Genomic DNA, 25839 nt, shown 5'->3' on the forward strand with positions numbered 1-25839 from the left:
CCTGTTACCATGTCAATTATAGAGGGGAGGGATTGACCCCACCCCCCTTATGAAAGACCTATGACTAAATGTTTGCCTGGGGGTACATTTGAACCCAAAAAACACTAAATGAGGTATCCAACCACAAATGTCACTTAAGTCAATTGAAAACCAATTATTTCTCCTGTGAAGGAGGAGAAAGAAAAAAATCCCCACCTTCAGAAAATATTTTCCCCTCGACTTCCAGGAAGTATCGTGTCACGAAAGAAACCTCAAACATCCCAGTGACCTCATCAATGCAAAGAACAAATGACTCTAAAGGGCGACAGACAGCCTGCAGACTCATGGTTTTACAAAGGGACGGCCATTGTACCTAGATGAGGGGAGGTGTTATTGCAATATGGGTGTTCGTTGTGTGGTGTATTATTGCTGTAATTGACCCACTGAATATTTACTGTAAATCCATAGTGAAAACTGAACAGTGACTGAGAAAGCCCAAATCCTGGTGCAACCTGCATTGATCAATCATGCGAGCAGCCTGTGACCCGAAAGTCTCTTTTTAAAAATCTATTTCTTAATTTGTGTTTCCGGCGAGTGGTGTATTTCCATTTATGGGGCCCGGCTTCCTCCAACTTTGCATTTAGGAGGCATGAGGTACCGCCCCTTGGACAAGACTTTAGCAGTGGGTCGACAGAAACTCTCTCTCTCTCTCTCTGTCTGTGTGTCAGAGAGTGGCTTGTTTCAGGTTAGTTTAGAAAGTGGAGGAAGTGGGAAAGAGAGAGAGACACTGGCAATGAAGGTGTGTGCTGTTTAAAATGAGTGTTTATTATAAGTCAGACGAGGAAGATGATGTTGCTGCTGTGGTTGCCGAGCCTGAGCCGCATGTGCTTGAAGTTCTGGTGGAAAAGCCTGGGAGAGAAGCTGCTAATGTCGAGTGCAATGGGACCTCAGGCACAGGGCGCAGAGCGGTGCCCAGAAAACACCCCACTATTACTACTTGCTGTCATTCTGAGAGAGTCAGAGATTCAGCTGAGGGAGACACTCCAGGTACTATAACTTTTCAAAGTAACATTTCGATCTCTCTCTCTCTCTCTCTCTGTATATTTACTTTCTTTCTAGGTTTTAAGCTTTATCTTTTAAAGTGATAAGCACCTTTCTCTTCTCCTCCACCCGGTTAACTTTTGCTTTTTGCCCAGTCATGTAAGTTTTGGCAGTGGCCAGATAGAGATGTTTTCTGGGGATTGGGTTACTGGCCTGGAGTCCAAGTTTCCATGTCCAGATCAACATGAAAATATCCTTGCCCACTGCTGAATGGGAAGGAGTACACATCACATTTTGCCCCAGTGCCCTGCGTTCACTCCCTTTCTGAGAGTGCCCACAGTCTACAGTCTGTCTTGCCTTTACACTTTAACATGGGGGTGTGCAGGGGGAGTGAGAGAGTGTGACCCCTCTCCAAATACCAAAATCTTCCTGAGGACACCTGCCAGCATGTTTGTTTGAAAGTCTGTTAGTTATCAAATGTGAAATGCTACTTTTGTTACAAAATGAAACATATTTTGTTAGTATACTGCAGCAGCAAATTATATTTATGGATGTACTATGATTTTATAAGACCTCAGTAAATGTGCATCAAGCTAAAGGGGGTTTTTGAAACTTCTTTTAAATCTACTCAACCTGTTCAGCAATGTAATTACACACCTCTACAACAGGTGGGGCTTGAACCAGGCCTCCTGGACCAGATGTAGGGATGCTACCATGAGAAGGTCTGAAAACTAAACTAAACAAACTTCACCATTTTGTATCTTTTCTAGTCAACAATTTCAGAGATGAACTGACACAGCTGTAGAGCAGTTGGGCTCCTGCCTCAGAGGTAGGGCCAATACCACTCCAGCCCTTAGGTGTGGGTAAGAACCTGACTGTTGAGATGGATTTTAAAAGGATGTAGTGAGGTTTAGAGACTGAAATATGTACATGGACTTTTTGGAACCCAGGTCACCCCAAGGTATCTGATATGCTGTTAAGTGAGATCAATGTAGTGATGTAGGAAAGACAGAGTGTATGTGAGAGCTTGCTGTGTACAGCAATGTGAGTCTGACTAGATGGTCTGTTTTTCTGAGTTTAACGAAGGGATGAATATTGACCTGGGATAACAGGGCTGTGTTCTTTTGAAATAGTGGCATGGGAGCTTTGTCATTGGAGTCCTGGGGCAATATTAGTGAGGTAATGGCCTTTGTGTTGAAGACAGCGTGGTGTATAAATGTCAATTGCTTTCTTCTTTGCTTGTGGGATGTGGCAGTCATTGGCTGGTCAGCATTTATTGCTCACTCCGAGTTGCCCTTGACAAGGTGTTGAGCTGCTGCCTTGAATTGTTGCAAACCATTTCCTTGTCTGCGACTTCATGGGGTTCGGAGGACTACTAGGGCAACATCCTCCCAACTGTGTGCCACTGTGCCTCAACTCTGCTGAGTCTGTTCTGCTGATGAGACAGGATATACCCAGGGACAGTGATGGTGTCCGCAACATTGTGTGTAAGGTACGATTCCGTGAATAAGACCGTGTCGGGCTGTTGCTTGACTAGTCTGTGAGATGGCTCTACCCATTCTGCAGTCTGTTGGTATAATCTGGATCACTAGTTCAGTGATAATATCATTGGATCATTAATTATTTTATTTTATTATTATTATTATTTTCCCTACAGTATGGAAACAGACACTTCGGCCCAACAAGTCCACACTGACCCTCCAAAGAGAAACCCACCCAGACCCATTTACCTCTGACTAATGCACATAACACTATGGGCAGTTTAGCATGTTTAGAAAGTTTTTCGTTTTTCAGCTGGAGATGACCTTGCTTCGAGATCAGGCTGTTTAGGTGGAGGAGTGAAATATTCAGAAAAAGACTTCATGAGTGGAAGTATTTTACAGGGCCAAAAATGTGGGACAGTGTATATTTCTATATTGGTGTAATAAAGGGTCAGTAATAATAATGGGTGACTTTAATCGACATAGAAACTGGAACTCCCCCCTCTTGATCAGGGACCAGGATATACAGTAGTCTTCCCTGCCGCCCCCCCCCACCCCACCCCACCCACGGGTAAAATGTTCCAAGACCTATTACGCAACCCCGAAAGCATGGGTAGGGGCATTTAAATGGGAAACCTACCTTCCTGGCAGCCCCTGGTCTCTGGTTCTGGAATGTGCCCTGTAATATGTTCGATTCTGTGGATGCGGTGGTCGCCTTGTACAGTTGGATAGGTTACTGACATCCGGGTTCTGATCAGCTGGACTTTGTGCAGAGTGTGTAGGCTGGATGGGAAATCCTTAGAATAGTCAAAGCTGGAGCTGATGAAAATTTGGATGAGCGTTTCAGTGAAAACGGGAATGAAATCAGGAAATGAGCTGGAAGTAGGAGGGAATATAGTGGGGGAGGAGATGGTGGTAATATGAGTGGGGCGGAAGTAGCAGGGGTACCTAAATAGATATTCTCCAACTCTTATGCTGGAGATGAAAGTAGTGGGCAGGGAGAAGGTTTGTGGAAGAATTCCGGTTGTGATGATGAGTAGTCTAGGGTTCTCTTGCGTCTCCAAGATGACGCAGAGGCTGGAGGGTGATTTCAACAGGCAGGAGTGAGACTTGAAGACTTTACTGTATGTCGTCAGACTAGATGTGATGGGTGATTGAACCAGTGTTTTGCCGGGTACGCTGAATTGTGTAATCCTTGGACTTGAGGGAACGAAGAAGAGAGCCTTGGAAGTAGGATTTCAGAAAGTAAAAGTATTTGTGAAGACAAGAGCATCAAAACTGAAGGTGACCAAATGGTTGAGAAAATTATTGGCTGCAGACCTTTCCTGACACCTAGGAGGTTAGGGAAAAAAATGTGGTTGTCAATAATTTGGAGAGAGACCTCTTTCCAGAGGAAGTTATGATTGGGCAGTGCGTGTGGATGTGTGCAAGATCTTGGATGGAAAAGATTTAGTCTGATATGGAGACTTTGGGAATAGTGAGGCTTTGAGAGATGTGGCCAAGGCAGGAGGAGCAGAGAGGCCAAGTTGGTCAGCAAATTCTTTCTAAGGCTTAGCAGTTGTTTCATGTAGAGGTGAAAAAGTGAGAGGATTAAACTAGGATTGACCTTGCAGGTGGTAGACGAAGATTTTAATGTAAAAGCTTGAGGTGGAACAAGCTGAAATGTGTGAAGATGAGGCAGGGAGAGAGGATGCAACTTGGTGATCCCAGCAATGCTATTTGTAATAAAATAATGGTTAGCAAAGGGCTGGTTTGGGATGTACAGGTACTCTAGAAGCTGTGCAGAGCAGGATGGGAATTATTGTGCAACTGTTGGGATTGGGAGAAGCCATTAACCACCTAGAGAAAGAAAGGAAGGGGATGGGACACATGGGATTCCAGATTGAATGGAGATGACTGTGTGAGCACCTTGATGGGTTTGTCCTGGCATTCATCAGAGAAGCAGTGAGTTTAATCCAGAGGGTTTTCAAACATTGGGATGGTGCAGAAGGGTAAGCAGATGGAGGAGTGATGAGATGAGAGTGTGATTTGGAGTGTCTCAGTCCACCAAGAAAGGAATAAGGAAAGCTGTGAACAAAAATAAGAATAACCTGGAAGAAATGGCTTTGAAAAGGAGGGAGAAAGAGCACAGAATTAATGAGTCTGGGGCAGCAGCAAAAACTGGACACCAAGGGAATTTTGCAATATGATAAACAAGATTGCAATTAAATGAAAGATGTCAGTGGTAAATGAAGGATCTTTTTTTCCCCCTCTTTTATCCTCCCCCCCCCCCCCCCCCAAAAAAAAAGCTTGCTCTGCCTTGTACAGAATTGATTGACAATTGTTGCACTTTCGTACACTGAGTCCTTTTAATGTTACAATATCTATTTACTGAGTGCCAATGTTACTGAATCAATAAATTCTTCAAATGCTAAGGCAGCACAAAAGGCAAGACTCCGATTCCAAAACAAAAGTTTTTTTTAATTAAGGCTCATCCCCAGTCATACCATAGGGTCTATTTGCCATGCTGTTATGACTCTTCAGTCCAACTAGTCCCCACTGACCATGTTCCCAAACTAGACTAATCCTGTCTGCCAGTAGTTGGTCCATATCCCTCCAAACTTTGCTATTCACGTGCTTGCCCAAATGTTGTTTGAAATGTTGTAACTGTACCTGCATTCACCGCTTTCTCTGGAAGTTCATTCCACACACAAGCCACTCTGTTTTAAAAAGAAAAATTGCCCCCATCCTTTTTAAATCTTTCTCCTGTCACCCTAAAAATATGCTCCCTAGTTTTGAGCTTCCCCCACCTTAGGAAAAAGACTGTTGTCGCTCACCTTATCTATGCCCCTCATGATGTTATAACCCTTAACAAGGTCACCTTTCAACCTCCTACACTGCAGTGAAAATGTTGGTATCTTTCCAGTCTATTGTTATGTCTCAAACTCTCCATTCATGGCAATACCCGGGTAAATCTTTCTGAATCCCTTCCTGGTTTACTAATTTCCTTCCTGAACCAGAACTGCACACAGTACTCCAAAAGAAGCCTCACCAACACCCTGTAGAACCTCAGCATGACGGTCCTAATGCCTATACTCCATATACCTGAGCAAAGAAGACAAACGTGCTAAATGCGTTCTTGACTGCCCTATCTACCTGTGTCGCAAATTTCAAAGAACTATGTTGCTGAGCCTTTAGTGGAATTTCTATAATCACTTATCTGTTGCATGTAGCTCAGTACAGTACATTAGTTTGACATTCATACACACACCCTTCCCCGTCAGCAGAGTACAGATTGTGCAAGGACTCAGTGGTGTAATATTGGTGACACTTCTTGTTTCTCAGGACAATCCTATGTCAATCTTTCCCTCTTTCTAGGAGTAGCGATATCAAAGGAACGGAAGCCTGATCTCCAGGGACTCTGGGGATTGATTGCCTCAGGAGCTCTAGTTTGTTTTGATCATTATTAGGTTTTTCAGCCTGACAATATTAGTTAGCACTGAAAGTGTGTTGCTGGAAAAGCGCAGCAGGTCAGGCAGCATCCAAGGAGCAGGAGAATCGACGTTTCGGGCGTGAGCCCTTCTTCAGCCCTGAAGAAGGGCTCATGCCCGAAACGTCGATTCTCCTGCTCCTTGGATGCTGCCTGACCTGCTGCGCTTTTCCAGCAACACATTTGCAGCTCTGATCTCCAGCATCTGCAGTCCTCACTTTCTCCTAGAATATTAGTTAGCAGAAATGGGTATGAACACCGACTTGTCAACAAGAGAAGTGGGCCTGATTTCTGCAGTAACCAATCTGGTAGATAGCGTCATTAGAGGGAGAGAAACATGATCAGGAGATCTCGCTGAGAATTGAAGGCCTGGATTGATAGAAACTTCTATATTGAGTTCAAGATTCTCTAAATTAGAACAGAGTGTCTTCATCCTAGCGTTACACTGACAAAGGTGATTGGATCATTTTTGGGACCACTGAAGATGGCCATCGTTTGGAAGTGGGGACAGAAAGAAAGTTGTTGAAATGTCGTTGATCAGCGTGCTTGAAGGTGTTATGACTGTTCTGTGGCCATCATTTCCTTGAGGTGGGACTTTAACATGAACCTTGTGCCTCAACGTAATAACGTCCTCACCCAACTGGATCAAATACAATGAGAAACAGACTGAAAATACAGCTTGGACAGATTGTAACATTGAATTAGCAAATAAGTGTTGATGCTTACTGTAGAGTAATGTCTATTGAGATTGGAATTGTAGATGCACATTGGAAGAGGGGTTGAGGATAGCATTTGTAGTCTCACCAATCTATAAAAAGATTCTGGAATAGATCACGAGTGATTTTATTTTTATCACACACTGGATCAACCATGTGTTGTGCGCTCTCACATCTGATTATGTACTACCCTAGGGAAATGTTAAGTACTGGGAGAAATGGGTCCCTAGACATTGTTACAGAGCCTGCGGCATGAATAACTTCCTTACAGAGATTGTGATTCCCAGGACTTTGGGAATGCAAGAGAATTGATATGAAGAGCAGTGGATTAGAAGAGATGAAGCTTATAAATTGAAGCTATTAGAAAATAAAATAGAATGTGAAATATGAATATGGGATGAAGCTTTAAATGAAAAAGTGAAATGTTGCAGTTGCTGGAAATCTGAACTAAGAGCAAAACTCCTGGAACTACCCAGATGCTATCTGTGGAGAGAGAATCCATGTTTTGGGAAGATGTCACTTCCAACGAACATTTTTGTTTGACTTGCGACGCTCACTGTTTCTCAGATATTGGGCTTTAAGTAAAGCTCTGCCTGCCAAAAAGTTAGGATTATTTTGTTTTAATTTAGGATTATAAATGCAGGTTTATCATCTCTAAGATTGCCAACTTCACTTTCTGAAGGTGACACAAACTTTCGGATAAAAGTAGCACGCGATTGTTAATTGCAATTCGCTTTGTACTTTAGTCAGCAATAAATAGGAAACTTTCTTTTTAATTAGAATATTTGAGCAATACTTTGAAAAACCAAACTCCAATGAATGCTCATAAAAGTTTGATGATTAACCCTTGATTGGTGTCTGTTTAAATTCAGTGAGATTTGTACATTTGAGTGCTTTTTTCACAAAAGCTGGAGTATGCTTCTGAATTTTAGGAAACCATCTTGCATCAGACTGATTTGTCAATATGGAGCACATCCATCTGTGTCTCTTGCTGTTGACATTCTGGTCAAGACTTTGTTCATGTAGATTTCTTTTCAACTTCCTCTGCTACTAGTGATCGCTATTTCTTCTGCGCTATGAGAGGTATTGTTGTAGCAATGCCAGTCATCTAGTTTACTGCTGCATGAGTCATGATCTGACGTATATCTTGTCATTTCCTGGTTTGTGTGTGTGAGATTATACAAGAGACTGAAAGCCAAGTTGTGCTGAGATTGTGTTGCTTCTTGTGGCTTATTGCTTGAGTCTGGCTCAAACCTCTCAGTTCAATTCTTCCTCCTAAAGATTTGAGCCTATAGTCAGGGATAGCGTTCCATTGCAATGCTGAGCATGTGCTGTATTGTCAGAGGTACTCTGTCATCTCCAAGGAGGGCAGCACGGTGGCTCAGTGGTCAGCACTGCTGCCTCACAGCGTCAGGGACTCCGATTCAATTCCGACGACATTCTGTGTGGAGTTTGCACGTTTTCCTCATGTCTGCATGGGTTTCCTCCCACAACCCAAAAATGTGCAGGTCAGGTGAATTGGCCGTGCTAAATTGCCCATAACGTTAGGTGCATTAGTCAGATGGAAATGTGTCTGGGTGGTTTACTGCTTGAGTCAGTGAGACCACTTTGGCAGGTGTGGACTTATTGGGCCAAATGGCCTGTTTTCACACTGTAGGGAATCTAATCTAATCTAGTAACACTTTTCTTTTGTTTGCAAATCGGGAGTTATTCCCAGTGATCTGATCAATACTTACTGCTCGATTGACATCACAAAAAACAGATTCCCCTACTTTATTACTCTACATTTCCCCTGATAATGCACCTAACCTACACATCCTTGAACACTATGGGCAATTTAGCATGGTCAGTTCACCTAACCTGCACATTTTTGGATTGTAGGAGGAAACTATAACACCCACAGGAAACCCACACAGACAAGGGGAGAATGCGCAAACTCCACACAGTCACCCAAGGCTGGAATCGAACCTAGGTCCCTGGTGCTGTAAGGCAGCAGTGCTAACCACTGAACCACTGTGCTGCTCTATGAGAATGTTTTGAGAATGATGAAAATCCTACAATTAAGGAATTCTGATAGTGTGTGGAAGCAGGCCATTGGGCCTATTGAGTCCACATCGACCCTCTAAAGAGCATCTCACCTAGACCCACCCCATTCCTGTAACCCCGCATTTCCAATGGCTTATCCACATAACCTACACATCTGTAAACACTACAGGGCATTTTAGCATTGCCAATCCATCTAATCAGTACATCTTTGGACTGTTGGAGGAAACCCCCACACAGCCATGGGGAGAATGTCTGGGTGGAGTTTGCACAGTCACCCGAGGCTGGAATAGAACCTGGGTCCCTTGTGCAGTGAGGCAGCAGGGCTAACCACTGAGAGGCATAGACTGAGAATCTTCTCCCCATGACAAGTGTGTCTAAGACTAGAAGTTTTAAGTTTAAGGTGAGGAATACGTGGTTTTGAGTAGATCTGAGAAAACCGGTTTTCACCAGAAGGTAGTAGAAATATAGAACATATTGCCTGAGAGGGTGGTGGCAGCAGGTGTGTCAGATCACTTAAACTTCTGGATGAGCAATTAAAATGCCTGGGAATAGTATGCTATGGACCAAGTGCAGATAAATGGGATTAGTTTTGTTTGTTGGTTGGCATAGACATGGTGGCTGGAGGGGACACCTCTTCCTACTGCCCCCTCGACCATGACTCGAGGACACCTCTTCCTACCGCCCCCTCGACCATGACCCCACCCCCCATCACCAAACCATCATCTCCCAGACCACACAGAACCTCATCACCTCAGGAGATCTCCCACCCACAGCTTCCAACCTCATAGTCCGGGAACCCCGCATTGCCCGGTTCTACCTCCTTCCCAAGATCCACAAGCCTGACCACCCTGGCCGACCCATTGTCTCAGCATGCTCCTGCCCCACTGAACTCATCTCTACCTACCTCGACACTGTCCTATCCCCCCTAGTCCAGGAATTCCCCACATATGTTCGAGACACCACCCACGCCCTCCACCTCCTCCAAGACTTCCATTTCCCCGGTCCCCAACGCTTCATCTTCACCATGGATATCCAATCCCTCTACACCTCCATCCGCCATGACCAGGGCCTCCAAGCCCTCCGTTTTTTCCTCTCCAGACTTTCCCAACAGTACCCTTCCACCGACACACTCATTCATTTGGCCGAACTGGTCCTCACCCTTAACAATTTCTCCTTTGAATCCTCCCACTTCCTCCAGACCAAAGGGGTAGCCATGGGCACACGTATGGGTCCCAGCTATGCCTGTCTCTTTGTTCGCTACGTAGAACAGTTGATCTTCCGTAATTACACCAGCAGCACTCCCCACCTCTTCCTCCACTACATTGATGACTGCATTGGCGCCACCTCGTGCTCCCGCGAGGAGGTTGAGCAATTCATCAACTTCACCAACACATTCCACCCTAACCTTAAATTTACCTGGACCATCTCTGACACCTCCCTCCCCTTCCTGGACCTCTCCATCTCCATCAGTGACGACCGACTTGACACTGACATTTTTTACAAACCCACCGACTCCCACAGCTACCTGGATTACACCTCTTCCCACCCTATCTCTTGCAAAAATGCCATCCCGTATTCCCAATTCCTCTGCCTCCGCCGTATCTGCTCCCAGGAGGACCAGTTCCACCATAAAACACACCAGATGGCCTCCTTCTTTGGAGACCGCAATTTCCCTTCCCACGTGGTTAAAGATGCCCTCCAACGCATCTCGTCCACATCCCGCACCTCCGCCCTCAGACCCCACCCCTCCAACCGGAACAAAGACAGAACGCCCCTGGTGCTCACCTTCCACCCTACCAACCTTCGCATAAACCAAATCATCCGCCGACATTTCCGCCACCTCCAAAAAGACCCCACCACCAGGGATATATTTCCCTCCCCACCCCTTTCCGCCTTCCACAAAGACTGTTCCCTCCGTGACTACCTGGTCAGGTCCACGCCCCCCTACGACCCACCCTCCCATCCTGGCACTTTCCCCTGCCACCGCAGGAACTGTAAAACCTGCGCCCACACCTCCTCCCTCACCTCTATCCAAGGCCCTAAAGGAGCCTTCCACATCCATCAAAGTTTTACCTGCACATCCACTAATATCATTTATTGTATCCGTTGCTCCCGAAGCAGTCTCCTCTACATTGGGGAGACTGGGCGCCTCCTCGCAGAGCGCTTTAGGGAACATCTCCAAGACACCCGCACCAATCAACTAAACCGCCCCGTGGCCCAACATTTCAACTCCCCCTCCCACTCTGCCGAGGACATGGAGGTCCTGGGCCTCCTTCACCGCCGCTCCCTCACCACCAGACGCCTGGAGGAAGAACGAGGTAAAAACAATGACTGCAGATGCTGGAAACCAGATTCTGGATTAGTGGTGCTGGAAGAGCACAGCAATTCAGGCAGCATCCGAGGACAGGCAAAATCTTTTTGACGTTTCGGGCAAAAGCCCTTCATCAGGAATAAAGGCAGAGAGCCTGAAGCATGGAGAGATAAGCTAGAGGAGGGTGGGGTTGGGGAGAGAGTAGCATAGAGTACAATAGGTAGGTGGGGAAGGAGATGAAGGTGATAGGTCAGGGAAGAGAGGGTGGAGTGGATAGGTGGAAAAGGAGCTGGGCAGGTCGGACAAGTCCGGAGGAAGAACGCCTCATCTTCCACCTCGGAACACTTCAACCCCAGGGCATCAATGTGGACTTCAACAGCTTCCTCATTTCCCCTTCCCCCACCTCATCCTAGTTTCAAACTACCAGCCCGCACTGTCCCCTTGACCTGTCCGGACTTGTCCGACCTGCCTAGCTCCTTTTCCGCCTAGCTCCTTTTCCACCTATCCACTCCACTCTCTCCTCCCTGACCTATCACCTTCATCTCCTCCCCCACTCACCCATTGTACTCTATGCTACTTTCTCCCCACCCCCACCCTCCTCTAGTTTATCTCTCCACGCTTCAGGCTCTCTGCCTTTATTCCTGATGAAGGGCTTTTGCCCGAAGCGTTGATTTTGCTGCTCGTCAGATGCTGCCTGAATTGCTGTGCTCTTCCAGCACCACTGATCCAGGGCCTGTTTCTATGTTGTATGACTCTATTGTACAAAACAATAGTTTAATTGCGAAGGTGGTGATGTGACTTCAGCAACTGTTAAACTGTTTGGTTTTTTAATTTTGTATATTTCAGCTGTTAACTGTCAGCATTCGCTCATTTTTGATATGGATGCATATGCTCAGAATTAATTGAAAAAGAAACAGGCTAGCTGCCCTTAGTTCTTTCATTGCTGTATCCTAACTTGTACAAATTGCTGTTCATCCATCACTTCTGTATTCACTAAAGCTATAATGCTCATCATTCAACAATATCTCAATTTTAAAATTCTGACTGTTTCAAATCTGTTTTCTTTCATTTACTTGTGGGACATGGGTGTTGCTGGATTTTATTACCTATTCTAACTGCCGTGAGCTGCTGTTTTGAATCTCTGCAGTCCAAAAAGAACAAAATGGTGGACGGGAGAGGATCCTGGCTCTAAGTGCTGCCTTTTATTTTTTGAGGTTTTTTTTCAGTGTTGTAGGAGATTTCCTCAGTTTCTTGAAGCAGTATTACTGTTACAAAATTTTTGAAGCTTTTTTTAAAAAAAAAGAAGTGAAAAGCAACAATACAAACAAACGTGAGGAAAGAGAGCAGGAGATGAAGTTTCGGGGGAGTGACCACGTGGAGAGATCTAGAGATCCGCAAGAATATATCAAAGGAATTGAGCAGTGACCTTTTCACAGCTGACCCTGAGAGACCTCAATCTGGGATCTACACACAGTTCTGTAGCTGGGAGTGATCAGTGCTTGCAGAGCCTGACTAGCTAAATGGTTGATTTTTTTTTTAAAGTCCATAACCATGAATAGGAAGAGGTTTTTTTTTATTTCACAGATCTGTCTCTTGATTAAAATTTTAATATAAAAGTATTAAGTTATCCCAGAGCTGTGCTTTTGAACTGTAAGACTGTGCTAGCAATGAGGTTCTGAGTGTGTTGTGATTTGCCTTTTTGGGGTATATTCTGGGTTTGTTGTCTGTCTGTCTAAGGGCCAGACGTGGATTTTAATAGAATTATGTGCCATTCCTGTCAGAGTCACAGATATGCAGCACGGAAACAGACCCTTCGGTCCAAATCGTCCATGCCGACCAGATATCCCAACCCAATCTAGTCCCACCTGCATATCTTGCATAAATTCATGCAGTTTTTGAGCAAAGTACAATGTAACTCTGCAAGTACAAATTCACCCCACAAATATATATATGCACCCGGCTCATATCCCTCCAAACCCTTCCTATTCATATACCCATCCAAATGCCTCTTAAATGTTGCAATTGTACTTGCTTCCACCACATCCTCTGGCAGCCCATTCTATACACGTACCACCCTCTGTGTGAAAAAGTTGACCCTTGGGTCTCTTTTACATCTTTCCCCTCTCACCCTAAACTATGCCCACTAGTTCTGGACTCTCCCAACCCCAGGGAAATTACCTTGTCTATTTATCCTATCCATGCCCCGCCTGATTTTATGAACCTCTATAAGTTCACCCCTCAGCCTCCGACGCTCCAGGAAAAACAGCCCCAGCCTGTTCAACCTCTCCCAGTAGCTCAAATCCTCCAATCCTGGCAACATTCTTATAAATCTTTTCTGAACCCTTTCCAATGTCATAACATCCTTCCAATAGCAGGGAGATCAGAATTTCACGCGATATTTCAAAGATGGCTTAACCAATGTCCTGCACAGCTGCAACATGACCTCCCAACTCCTGTACTCAATACTCTGACCAATGAAGGAAAGCATACCAAACACCACCTTCACTATCCTATCTACCTGTGAATCCACTTTCAAAGAGCTATGAACCTGCACTCCAAGGTCTCTTTGTTCAGCAACACTACTGAGGACCTTACCATTAAGTGTATAAGTCCTGCTAAGATTTGCTTTCTCAAAATGCAGCACCTCGCATTTATCTAAATTAAACTCCATCTGCCACTTCTCAGTCCATTGGCCAATCTGATCAAGAGGAGAAAGTGAGGTCTGCAGATGCTGGAGATAGCCCTTCTTCATTCCTGAAGAAGGGCTTATGCCCGAAACGTCGATTCTCCTGTTCCCTGGATGCTGCCTGACCTGCTGCGCTTTTCCAGCAACACATTTTCAATCTGATCAAGATCCCATGGTTATCTGAGGGAACCTTCTTCGCTGTCAACTACGCCTCCAATTTTAATATCATCTACATATTTACTAACTATATGCTCACATCCAAATCATATACATCAATGATGAAAAGTAGTGAACCCAGCACTGATCCTTGTGGCACTCCACTGGTCACAGGCCTCCAGTCTGAAAAACAATCCTCCACCACCACCCTCTGTCTTCTATCTTTGATCCAGTTCTGTATCCAAATGGCTAGTTCTCCCTGTATTCCATGAGATCTAACCTTGCTAATCAGTCTCCCATGGGGAACCTTGTCAAATGCCTTACTTCACAAAACTTTTTTAAAAAGTTGCATTCTCAGGTTAACTGTAACAGTTGCTGTTAGCTAGATAATATGTTGAAGGTGTTAGCCCCCTGTGTTCCCTGTCTGTGCCATAATGTTTAGACTGATTCTAATCTAAAACGTGAGATAACAGAGTCTTACATGGATTCATGCAGTTTTTGAGCAAAGGTATGTATGTCAGTCAGGGTTGGGGGATTGTGAGTGTGAGAGAGTGTTTATGTGAGTGTAGCGTGTCTTAAATCTGTAAGGGGGTGCATGTCGGTGTGTGTGTGTCTGGGGTGGGGGGGTTGAGAGAGAGAGAGAGTGTATATGAGAGTGTAGAGTGGTCTAAGTCTCTGAGAGGATGCGTGTGGGAGTGTGTGTGTGTAGGTGTAGGATGGTACATTGGGGAAACTGAGCAAGGCTATGACAACGGATGAATGGGCACCGCACAACAATCAACAGACAGGAGTGTTCCCTCCCAGTTGGGGAACGCTTCAGCAGTCCAGGACATTCAACCTTGGACCTTCAGGTGACCATCCGCCAAGGCAGACTTTGGGGCAGGTAGCAACGATAAGTGGCTGAGCAGAGGATGATAGCTAAGTTCTGTGCCCATAGGGAGGGCCTCAACCGGGACCTTTTGGGTTCATGTCAACACTACAGGTGGCTGCCATTGCACTACACCAACACGGACACACACAGACACACACACAAAGACACACACTCTCACATGCATCCTCTCAGAGACTTAGACCACTCTACGCTCATGCGCGCGCACACACACATATACTCTCTCTCACAGACACTCACAACCCCATTTCCCCCACGCTCTCTCTCTCGCGCGCTCTCTCTCTCGCACGAGCGCTCTCTCTCTCTCTCTCTCTCTCTCTCTCTCACGCTCTCTCTCTCACGCCGGCTCTCTCTCTCACGCTCTTATATGCACCCTCTCACAGATTTAAGACACGCTACACTCTCACTCTCACACTCAACCCCTCAACCCACACAGACAGACAGACACACCACAAAGATCCCATACACATATATACATATACATTTGGGCGGCATGGTGGCACAGTGGTTAGCACTGCTGCCTCACAGCGCCAGAGACCCGGGTTCAATTCCCGCTTCAGGCGACTGACTGTGTGGAGTTTTCATATTCTCTCCGTGTCTGCGTGGGTTTCCTCCGGGTGCTCCGGTTTCCTCCCATAGTCCAAAGATGTGCAGGGTCAGGTGAATTGGCTATACTAAATTGCCCGTAGTGTTAGGTAAGGGGTACATGTAGGTGTATGGGTGGGTTGCGTTTCGGCGGGGCGGTGTGGACTTGTTGGGCCGAAGGGCCTGTTTCCACACTGTAAGTAATCTAATCTAATCTAATCTAATTTGTGGGGTGAATTTGTACTTGCAGAGTTACATTGTACTTCGCTCAAAAACTGCATGAATTTATGTAAGACTCTGTTATCTCACTTTTTAGATTCAAATCAGTCTAAATATTATGGCACAGACAGGGAACACAGGGGGCTAACACCTTCAACATATTAGGTAAAAACAATGACTGCAGATGCTGGAAACCAGATTCTGGATCAGTGGTGCTGGAAGAGCACAGCAATTCAGGCAGCATCCGAGGACAGGCAAAATCGACGTTTCGGGCAAAAGCCCTTCATCAGGAATAAAAGCAGAGAGCCTGAAGCGTGGAGAGATAAGCTAGAGGAGGGTGGGGGTGGGGAGAGAGTGGCATAGAGTACAATAGGTCAGTGGGGAAGGAGATGAAGGTGATAGGTCAGGGAGGAGAGGGTGGAGTGGATAGGTGGAAAAGGAGCTGGGCAGGTCGGACAAGTCCGGACAGGTCAGGGGATCGAGTTGCGGGAGGTTAGAAGCTAGGATTAGGTGGGGGAAGGGGAAATGAGGAAACTGTTGAAATCCATATTGATGCCCTGGGGTTGAAGTGTTCCGAGGCGGAAGATGAGGCGTTCTTCCTCCAGGCGTCTGGTGGTGAGGGAGCGGCGGTGGAGGAGGCCCAGCACCTCCATATCTTCGGCAGAGTGGGAGGGGGAGTTGAAATGTTGAGCCACTGGGCGATTTGGTTGATTGGTGCGGGTGTCTTGGAGATGTTCCCTAAAGCGCTCTGCTAGGAGGCGCCCAGTCTCCCCAATGTAGAGGAGACCGCATCGGGAGCAACGGATACAATAGATGATATTAGTGGATGTGCAGGTAAAACTTTGATGGATGTGGAAAGCTCCTTTGGGGCCTTGGATAGAGGTGAGGGAGGAGGTGTGGGCGCAGGTTTTACAGTTCCTCCATGACTACCTGGTCAGGTCCACGCCCCCCTACGACCCACCCTCCCATCCTGGCACTTTCCCCTGCCACCGCAGTAACTGTAAAACCTGCGCCCACACCTCCTCCCTCACCTCTATCCAAGGCCCCAAAGGAGCTTTCCACATCCATCAAAGTTTTACCTGCACATCCACTAATATCATCTATTGTATCCGTTGCTCCCGATGCGGTCTCCTCTACATTGGGGAGACTGGGCGCCTCCTAGCAGAGCGCTTTAGGGAACATCTCCAAGACACCCGCACCAATCAACCAAATCGCCCAGTGGCTCAACATTTCAACTCCCCCTCCCACTCTGCCGAAGATATGGAGGTGCTGGGCCTCCTCCACCGCCGCTCCCTCACCACCAGATGCCTGGAGGAAGAACGCCTCATCTTCCGCCTTGGAACACTTCAACCCCAGGGCATCAATATGGATTTCAACAGTTTCCTCATTTCCCCTTCCCCCACCTAATCCTAGCTTCTAACCTCCCGCAACTCGATCCCCTGACCTGTCCGGACTTGTCCGACCTGCCCAGCTCCTTTTCCACCTATCCACTCCACCCTCTCCTCCCTGACCTATCACCTTCATCTCCTTCCCCACTGACCTGTTGTACTCTATGCCACTCTCTCCCCACCCCCACCCTCCTCTAGCTTATCTCTCCACGCTTCAGGCTCTCTGCCTTTATTCCTGATGAAGGGCTTTTGCCCGAAACATCGATTTTGCCTGTCCTCGGATGCTGCCTGAATTGCTGTGCTCCTCCAGCACCACTGATCCACCTTCAACATATTGTCTAGCTAACATCAATTGTTACAGTTAACCTGAGAATGTAACTTTTTTAGTTTCACTTTCATGTGTAACTCATCATGGTATTCTAACAGATGGAAGACTCCACAACAATTAAGGTATTTTTCAATGTATAATTTCAGTTACATCACACTGTAAACTTTTCCTATAAATTCTGTGTCTTACAATTGTGTACTCCACAACCGCCTGATGAAGGAACGGTGCTTCCAATTAAACCTGTTAGACTATAACCTGGTGTTGTGTGATTTTTTTTTTTTTAAAAACTTTTGAGTCAACCAGCATTCCCTACACCTACCAGCCTTACCTTACACCGTAACAGAAATATACTGTCTGTGGACTCTCATTATCTCATTTCTGAAGGCTTCCCATTTCTGAAGGCTTATCTCATTTCTGAAGGGTTCCCATTTTTCCAGCCGTCCCTTTACCTGCAAACATCTGGTCCCAATCAGCTTTTGAAAGTTCTTGCCTAATCGGCCAGAAATCGGCCGTCCTCTAATTTAGAACTTCAACTTTTAGATCTGGTCTATCCTTTTCCATCACTATTTTAAATCTAATAGAATTATGGTCGCTGGCCTCGAAGTGCTCCCCCACTGACACCTCAGTCACCTGCCCTGCCTTATTTCCCAAGAGTAGGTCAAGTTTTGCACCTTCTCTAGTAGGTACATCCACATACTGAATCAGAAAATTTTCTTGGACACACTTAACATTCTCTCCATCGAAACCCTTAACACTATGGCTGTCCCAGTCTATGTTTGGAAAATTAAAATCCCCTACCGTAACCACACTATTAATTCTTACAGATAACTGAGATCTCCTTACGATGTGGGAGATTAAGGACAATTTCGGTCTTACTGGAGATCGCATAATAGAGGCAATGGGAAATTTACAGGCGTCAGATAATGTGATAGATGGCACTTTCAGGAGGATAGAAATACTGCAAATAGTCAGATGGTTGACTACTAGAAGAGGTAGGAGAAACTGAGGACTGCAGATGCTGGAGATCGGAGTCACGAGTTTGTTGCTGGGAAAGCACAGCAGGTCAGGCAGCATCCAAGGAGCAAGAGAATTGACATTTCGGGCATAAGCCCTTCATCAGGAATGAGGCTTGTGGGCTGTGGCTGAGCAATAAAATGGGGAGGGGGGGGGGGGTTGTAAATATTGACCCCTGGTTCCAGATTCCCCCGGAAGAGGGAAAACTCCTCTCAACATTTACCCTATCAAGCTCCTTTAGCATTACTGACTCTCCTGACAGTAGAATCAATTTCTCCTTCATAATTGTCCCCTAACCTTCTCTGCTTGGAAGAAGAATCCCAGTTCTCCATCACTCAAATCCCTGCTATCGTTCCAGAAAATCTTTGCAAATTCACCAAGGCCTTTTTAAAGGAAAGATTTAAAAAGGGACCTAAGGGGCACTTTTTCCATACAGGGTGGTGCGTGTGTAGAGTTGTGTAGATTGTGCCACTTTTTCCATACAGGGTGGTGCGTGTGTAGAGTTGTGTAGATTGTGCCAATCTCCACCACTTCCAAAGGAAGTGGTGGAGATTGGCACAATTAGTGTTTAAAAGGAATCTGGATGGGTATATGAATGGAGGGATGTGGGCTGGGTGCTGGCAGGTGGGACCGAATTGATTTGGGATGTCTGGTCGGTATGGGTAAGTTGGATTGTAAGATCTGTTTCTGTGTTGTATATCTCTATGACTGTATGATTGAGTTTATTTTTGAAGTCACAAAAGATTGACTACTCTGCCTGCCATGTTGTTTATATGGCCTTCAGTAAGGCTTTTGACAAGGTTCCCTATGGCAGACCACTTAGCAAGATTAGATCACATGGGATCGAGGGGGAGCTAGCCAATTGGATAGAAAATTGACTTGAAGGGGCGGGGAGGGGTTTGTCATCATTATATAAATGATTTGCATGTGAACTTAGGAGGAATGCTCACTAAGTTTTCAGACAGCATCAAACTTAGTGTAGTGGACAGCGAAGAAGGTTATCTTAGAGTACAATGGGACCTTGATCAGATAGGCTGAGGAATAGCAAATGGAGTTTAATTTAGAAAGATGTGAGGTGCAGTGTTTTGGAAAGGCAAATAAGGGTAGGATTTATACGCTTCATAGTAAAGTCCTGGGGAGTGTTGCTGAAGAAAAAGATCTTGGAGTGCAGAATCATAGTTCCTTAAGTGGTAGACAGGATAGTCAAGGTGGCATTTGGTATAATTTCCTTCATTGGACAGTGCATAGATATAGGAGTTGAGAAGTCATTTTGCACCTGTACAGGACATTGGTCAGATCACTTTTGGAATATTGCGTGCAGTTCTGGTCTCCTTCCTATCGGAAGGATGTTGTAAAACTTGGAAGAGTTTAGAAATGATTTACAAGGATATTGCTAGGGTTGGAATATTTGAGCTCTTGGGAGAGGTTGAATAGGTTGGGGCTGTTTTCCATGGAGCATCGGAGGCTGAGGGGCGACCTTTTATAGAGTTTTTTTCCCTGGGGTAGAGGAGGAGCAAATATCCTAAATGCTGGCAAATGGGACTGAACCAGTTTAGGATGTTTGGTCAGCATGGATGAGTTGGACCATAAGGTCCGTTTCCATGTTGTATAATTCTATAACTATGTGCCTTAGGTAGACCCACAATGCCTTTAGGGACAGAAAATTTGGCAGTTGTCAGAGATTTGTGTGAAATTATATATTTCTGCATTTTACTGTGCCTTTGTTTGCTGAGTCCTGAATTCTGGAATTCCATCCCTAAGCTTTCTTCCTCCTTTAGGACTGGTGGATGTAGGTACAATTACAATTATTGAAAGACATTTGGATAAGTACGTGAATAGGAGAGGTTTGGAGGGAGATGGGCCAAGTGCAGGCAGGTGGGAGTAGTTTAGTTTGGGATTATGTTCGATATGGACTGGTTGGATCTGCGCTGAATGACTCTAACTATGTTTGTCCTTAAAACCTAATTCTTAGCGCAGGCTTTTAGCTACCTAGCTGAATATCTCCACTTATTGTATGATTCCATAAAATTTAAATATTAATCATAGAATTTTGCAGTACAGAAGGAGGCCATTGGACCCATTGTGACTGTACCAGCTCCTGAAAGAGGTACCCAGCTAGTCCCACTCACCAGCACCATTCTGTAGCCCTGTAAAGTAAATCACTTTCAAATGAATATCCAGCACTCTTGTGAAACCTTGTCAGGAATCTACCTCCACCCTCCCTCCCAGGCAGTGCATTCCAACTGAGTAAAGAAGTTTCTCCTCATCTCACTGTTAGCCCACTTTCTTGATTGCTTCCTATTCTCTAAAGCCCCTATATATGTTTTTAATACAAGTTGGTATCGTCATTACCTCAGTCTGAAAATGGAGAGAAACCTGAAGTAATTGAAGAAACTGTTAAAAGCAAGACACTGCTGTTGTGCCTTGGGCTGATATCCTAGGCCCAACCATCTGTAGCCACTTTGTCAATCACCTTCACTCCTCCAGCATAATGTCAGAGTGGAGATGTTGACTGAATGTTTTCAGAGTGCAGTTCAGTTTGCAGCAACTTGGACACTGAAGCCGACTGCTTTATTTGAATTTGAACTTGAACCTGAACCTGAACCTGACTCTGAGCCAAAAGTGCTGCTGAGTCACTGGTATTGTCAGTATCTCAGTATAACGTGTCCTCTTGTATAACCTTGCACGCAGGATGTTGGAATTAGCTGTGTGTTGCATAAATATTGCATCCGTAAGAGGTTACATAAATATTGCATCCGTAAGAGCAGGTCAGAAGTTGGGAATTCTGCAATGGGTAATTCCCTCAGCTGTTGACTCTCCAGAGGTCTGTGCAGCATCTGCAAGGCATAGGTCAGGACTCTGATGGAATACTATCCAGTTGCCTGCATGGGGGCAGCTCATAAAACACATGCAGGAATCTAGACATCATCGGGGACAAAGGACCGCACTTGGTGACCCATCCACTGCATTCAACACTCCCTCCCTCCACCTGATGTGGATGCTACCCACTAGTGTGGAGGGGGGGATACATTTTACCAACTCACGAAGGGCCCTTCAGCAGCATCTTCCAACTCTCTACTTCGCCCACTAGAGGGACAAACACAGCAGATGCATGGGAATGCCACCGCCTTCAATGTTGCTGTCCAAGCCACATCTCACCCTTACTTCACTGTCACTGGATGAAACTTCTGGAGCTTCCTTCTGTCGGTGTCCAGAGCAATGTGATTAATCCTCAGGTTAGAGGCAGGCCAAACTGGGGTAATGTCAGGAAGCAATACTTCACACTAAAGGGAATGGAAATCGGAAATTCTCCTCTTTTTCAGGTTAGGAATTCATTTGACTTTTCAGAAGTTGATAAATTTTTATTTTTCTGGAGAAGTGAAGATTGGGGGTTTTTGATAGAGGTGTTCCAAATCGCACTGTGTCCAGACAATGGTTAGGGAGATACCGTTCCTATTAGCAGAATGATTTAGAATGGGAAGGCATGGATTGAAGCTAATTGTCAAAAGAGGTAATGGAGAAGAGAGGAGAAACTTAAAATCTGGATTGAGTGTGGTGGTGGAAACAGCATTCGAGAGATAACTGTAAGAACATGCAGGAAACAGGCACAGGATGCATTGCCCATTGAGACCCAGCACAAACACAATGGGCCATATTTCATTAGCTGTGAAAATCGTAATTCTGTGGCAATTTATTTTTCAACAAAAATAAATATTAATAATAGGCCAAATGACATGGTTTCAATTTGCTAGGCCTCTCGATTCTCAAAGTAGGGAGTGAGAGGTACAACAATATCATTGTACTAGGTAGAATTATTTTAAATTTATAAAGTGACTTGGCATTCATATTTTCCTTCATTGCTAACTGGAAAACTGAGGTCAGGAATTTCTGACACTTAGAAGCAAAATGTAGAGTATGATGTACTATCCATAATAAGGATGGAAACTGGTCTATAAATTGTATACCAATGTTTGTGCTCTCTTTAATTTTCATCTCAAAGAAGGATCTGTACATCCTAGGCCTGTTATCCTGAATACAATGTTTGAAATGTAAACGACTTGTGATTATAACAGGCAATGTGTTCTATATTTGGAAAGCACTGAGTTAACGTTGGCCTAGCCAAATGAATTTCAACAGCTCCCAATACATCTGTCATTTAGACTGCTACCTTACTGCTGTTATTCACAAGCATACACCCCTTCCTTCTTACTGAGGGTAGCAAAATCAGTGTCTGGTCGTTTACCACATAGTCGAACACTCACTCCCGCTATCTGTCCTGTGGAAGCCTGCTGCAAATCAAATATAAAGTCAATCACCACAATTCCTACAATGTGGGCAAATTTAAACTCAAACTTCGTTTTTTTTCAAGGATGAAGAAATGTGGGTTCAGGTCGATTCACATAAAAGGAATCAAATGTGTCAAAGGATTTTCAACCTTACCGTTTTGAAATTTTCTTTGTTACGTGTCAAACTATATCACTGGTTTGGCCAATGTTAGTTAATAGAAATCTCCTGGATTATGAGCATCATCAGGCGGACTCACCAGCCAATTGTCTACAATACTAAACTAACAGCCAGAAATTGTGAACTTTTATGAGAAGAAGGAATTAGATATACTGCAGTTCTTTGGGTTAAAGCAATCAAAAGTTATGGAGCGAAAGCGGGAGGAGGGTAATGAGTCGGTTGATCGTATTGGATAGTGGAGATGGCTTGAAGGGCCAAATGAGTTACTCCTGCACCTATTTTCTATGTTTCTCTGTAACTTATATCCAACGTGGCAAGATGCAACAGGAAACTGAACCTAATACATCTGGTAGCTTGGCTCAGGGAATTAAAAAAAGAGGAAACTGACTGGTAGCTAGCTTTTCAAAAATGCAGTGAATTCATTGCTGTTCCTTCGGGACAAGGAACTTGTTCTCCTATATTCCCAGATCTGAAATCTGCCCTCTTTTATGGTGCAGTGGTAGTGTCTCTATCCCTTCTCCAGGAGGTCCAGGCTCAAGTCCCACCTGTTCCAGAGGGATATAATAACATCTCAGTGGGTTGATTAGAAAAATAGGCTAAATTTTAAAAAAGAAACTACAGTCTGATGTGAATAGACTGGACTGACACTGGTGCTGCAGAAAGCACTGGGGGTAAACATTCGAGATTAACTTGACATGCAAGCAGCTTGTGTAACAACACTTTTTTTAAACAGTATTATTCCCTGTTCACTGACTGTCGTCACCTGAATTCTGTCAGGCACATCCTCACATCTGCCCTTTACCAAAGCATGAAATTCAAAATCCTTATTGTCAAATGGGTGCAATGACCTCTGGCCTACGTTCTTGTACAGGCCATTCCACTGTAACCTCTGTCCTCTGAGGTGCCCTCACCTTTACTGTCCATAGAGATGTACAGCATGGAAACAGACCCTTCGGTCCAACCCGTCCATGCTGACCAGATATCCCAACCCAATCTAGTCCCACCTGCCAGCACCCGGCCCATATCCCTCCAACCCTTTCTAATCATACACCCATCCAAATGCCTCTTAAATGTTGCAATTGTACCAGCCTCCACCACATTCTCTGGCAGCTCATTCCATACACGTACCATCCTCTGTGTGAAAAAGTTGCCCCTTAGGTCTCTTTTATATCTTTCCCCTCTCACCCTAAACCTATGCCCTCTAGTTCTGGACTCCCCGATCCCAGGGAAATGACTTTGTCTATTTACCCTATCCGTGCCCCTCATAATTTTGTAAACCTCTATTGGGTCACCCCTCAGCCTCCGTTCCAGGGAAAACAGCCCCAGCCTATTCAGCCTTTCCCTCTAGCTCAAATCCTCTAACCCTGGCATCATCCTTGTAAATCCTTTCTGAACCCTTTCAAGTTTCACAACATCTTTCCAATAGGAAGGAGACCAGAATTGCACGCAATATTCCCTTGCACTCACTTTAATACCATTAGCCCAGTTCCACATTGCGCATTATCACATTTTTTTCTGCTAACACTGATTATTTGAATAGTTTTAATATGAATGAATTTGACAGGATTTAAAAGGATCTAATGATTAGCTGAGACTTTTTAATAGAGGAAATTTGTGCATTTTGGTTCGGGACTCATCTATATAATACTGATGTTCTTTGGAAAGTATCAAGAAGATTCTGTTGTCAATGACCATTTTAGATTAGATTCCCTACAGTGTGGAAACAGGCTGTTTGGCCCAACAAGCCCACGCCGACCCTCTGAAGAGTAACCCACCCAGACCCATTTCCCTACTCTATATTTACCCCTGGCTAATACCCCCAATACTATGGGCAATTTAGCATGGCTAATTCACCTGACCTGCACATCTTCGGATTGTGGGAGGAAACTGGAGCACCTGGAGGAAACCCATGCAGACACGGAGAGAATCTGCATACTCCATACACACACAATCGCCCAAAGAGAGGACTGAACCCGGGTCCTTGGTTCTGTGACGAGGCAGTGCTAACCACTGAGCCACCGTGCTGCCTGTTTGTTATAAGTTCCGGTCAATATCAGGGCTTTTGGCTAATTGAACATTATATTCGTTCTGATTCTGTGCTTTGACTGATCTTTTTATAATTGCCGGAGTCAAATTCAGAAAGTAGTGGGTAATTTTCGGACTTTTTCCTCATTACCCAACTTCTGAATTTCTTCGAGCATCTCCTTTCGGAGGTAAAGAAATTGCTAATTTATGGTTCCAGGTGCCGCAGTGGATCCAGTGGGCAGCTTCATTCTCTCCTGGAACCCAACTTTCGATCCAAATTGACAATCGATCCCTGCCCTCTACTAATGTTGTAATAAATGATTTCACTCCGTTGTACAACTAGTTGGAAGCAATCATCTAATTTTGGCTCACCAACACATATAGCTGACTGTATAAAATAGCACACAGAGAGGATTAATCAGCATCCATCTGTACTCTGCTTGACATAATTAAAAATCTCTCAATGCCAGGTTATGGTCCAACAGGTTTAGTCGGAGGCACTAACTTTCGAAGCGCTGCTGCTTCAAATGGTTAACAAAGCTATACTTCCAAATAAACCTGTTGGACTATAACCTGGTGTTGAGTTGTTTTTTTTTACCATAGTCCAACGCTGGCTCCTCCACGTCACTGCTTGACTTGAACATTTCTTGATGTTGGTATAGTGTGTCAAGGAGGGAGACCAAATACTGAGGTTAACAGAATTTGACCCTTTTTATTCCAGAACAACAAACCTTGAAAACCTGAACGTGTTTTAACTTCTGAATATAGAGTACTGCTCTGCTAATAAAGTACACCTTTACTCATTTTGTCTCTCTCAAACTCCTCAACACAGACACCTTCACCAGAGATGAGATTGATCATTTGCACAACGATTGGAAGAAATACAATGGAATGAAATTTTTAATTTTGTGTCCCTACTTTAAAAGTTAATTTCCTACTTGAATAGGAGAACAGAAACTAAATGGGTGGATGTGTGGTGTTTGATGAGGGAACTCCCAGCTAATCTGCTGAGTCAGTTATTAGTAACTTTAATTTCTGTCCC

General features: G+C 44.8%; 1 protein-coding gene across 1 annotated transcript in view; it reads left to right on the plus strand.

Moving 5' to 3' along the window:
- Nucleotides 1-411: 411 nt before the first annotated feature.
- Nucleotides 412-25839, plus strand: part of slc35g1 (solute carrier family 35 member G1) — a 52145-nt gene continuing 26717 nt past the window's right edge. Inside the window, exon 1 of the mRNA XM_043712464.2 lies at nt 412-1026. Within this exon, the coding sequence (XP_043568399.2) occupies nt 795-1026 (232 nt within the window). The 5' untranslated portion in view covers nt 412-794. The remainder of the gene's footprint in view (nt 1027-25839) is intronic.

This window comes from Chiloscyllium plagiosum, unplaced genomic scaffold (genome assembly GCF_037043375.1).
Source record: "Chiloscyllium plagiosum isolate Xiang-an unplaced genomic scaffold, Cpla_swu_hap1 HiC_scaffold_22, whole genome shotgun sequence".
NCBI lineage: Eukaryota > Metazoa > Chordata > Chondrichthyes > Orectolobiformes > Hemiscylliidae > Chiloscyllium > Chiloscyllium plagiosum.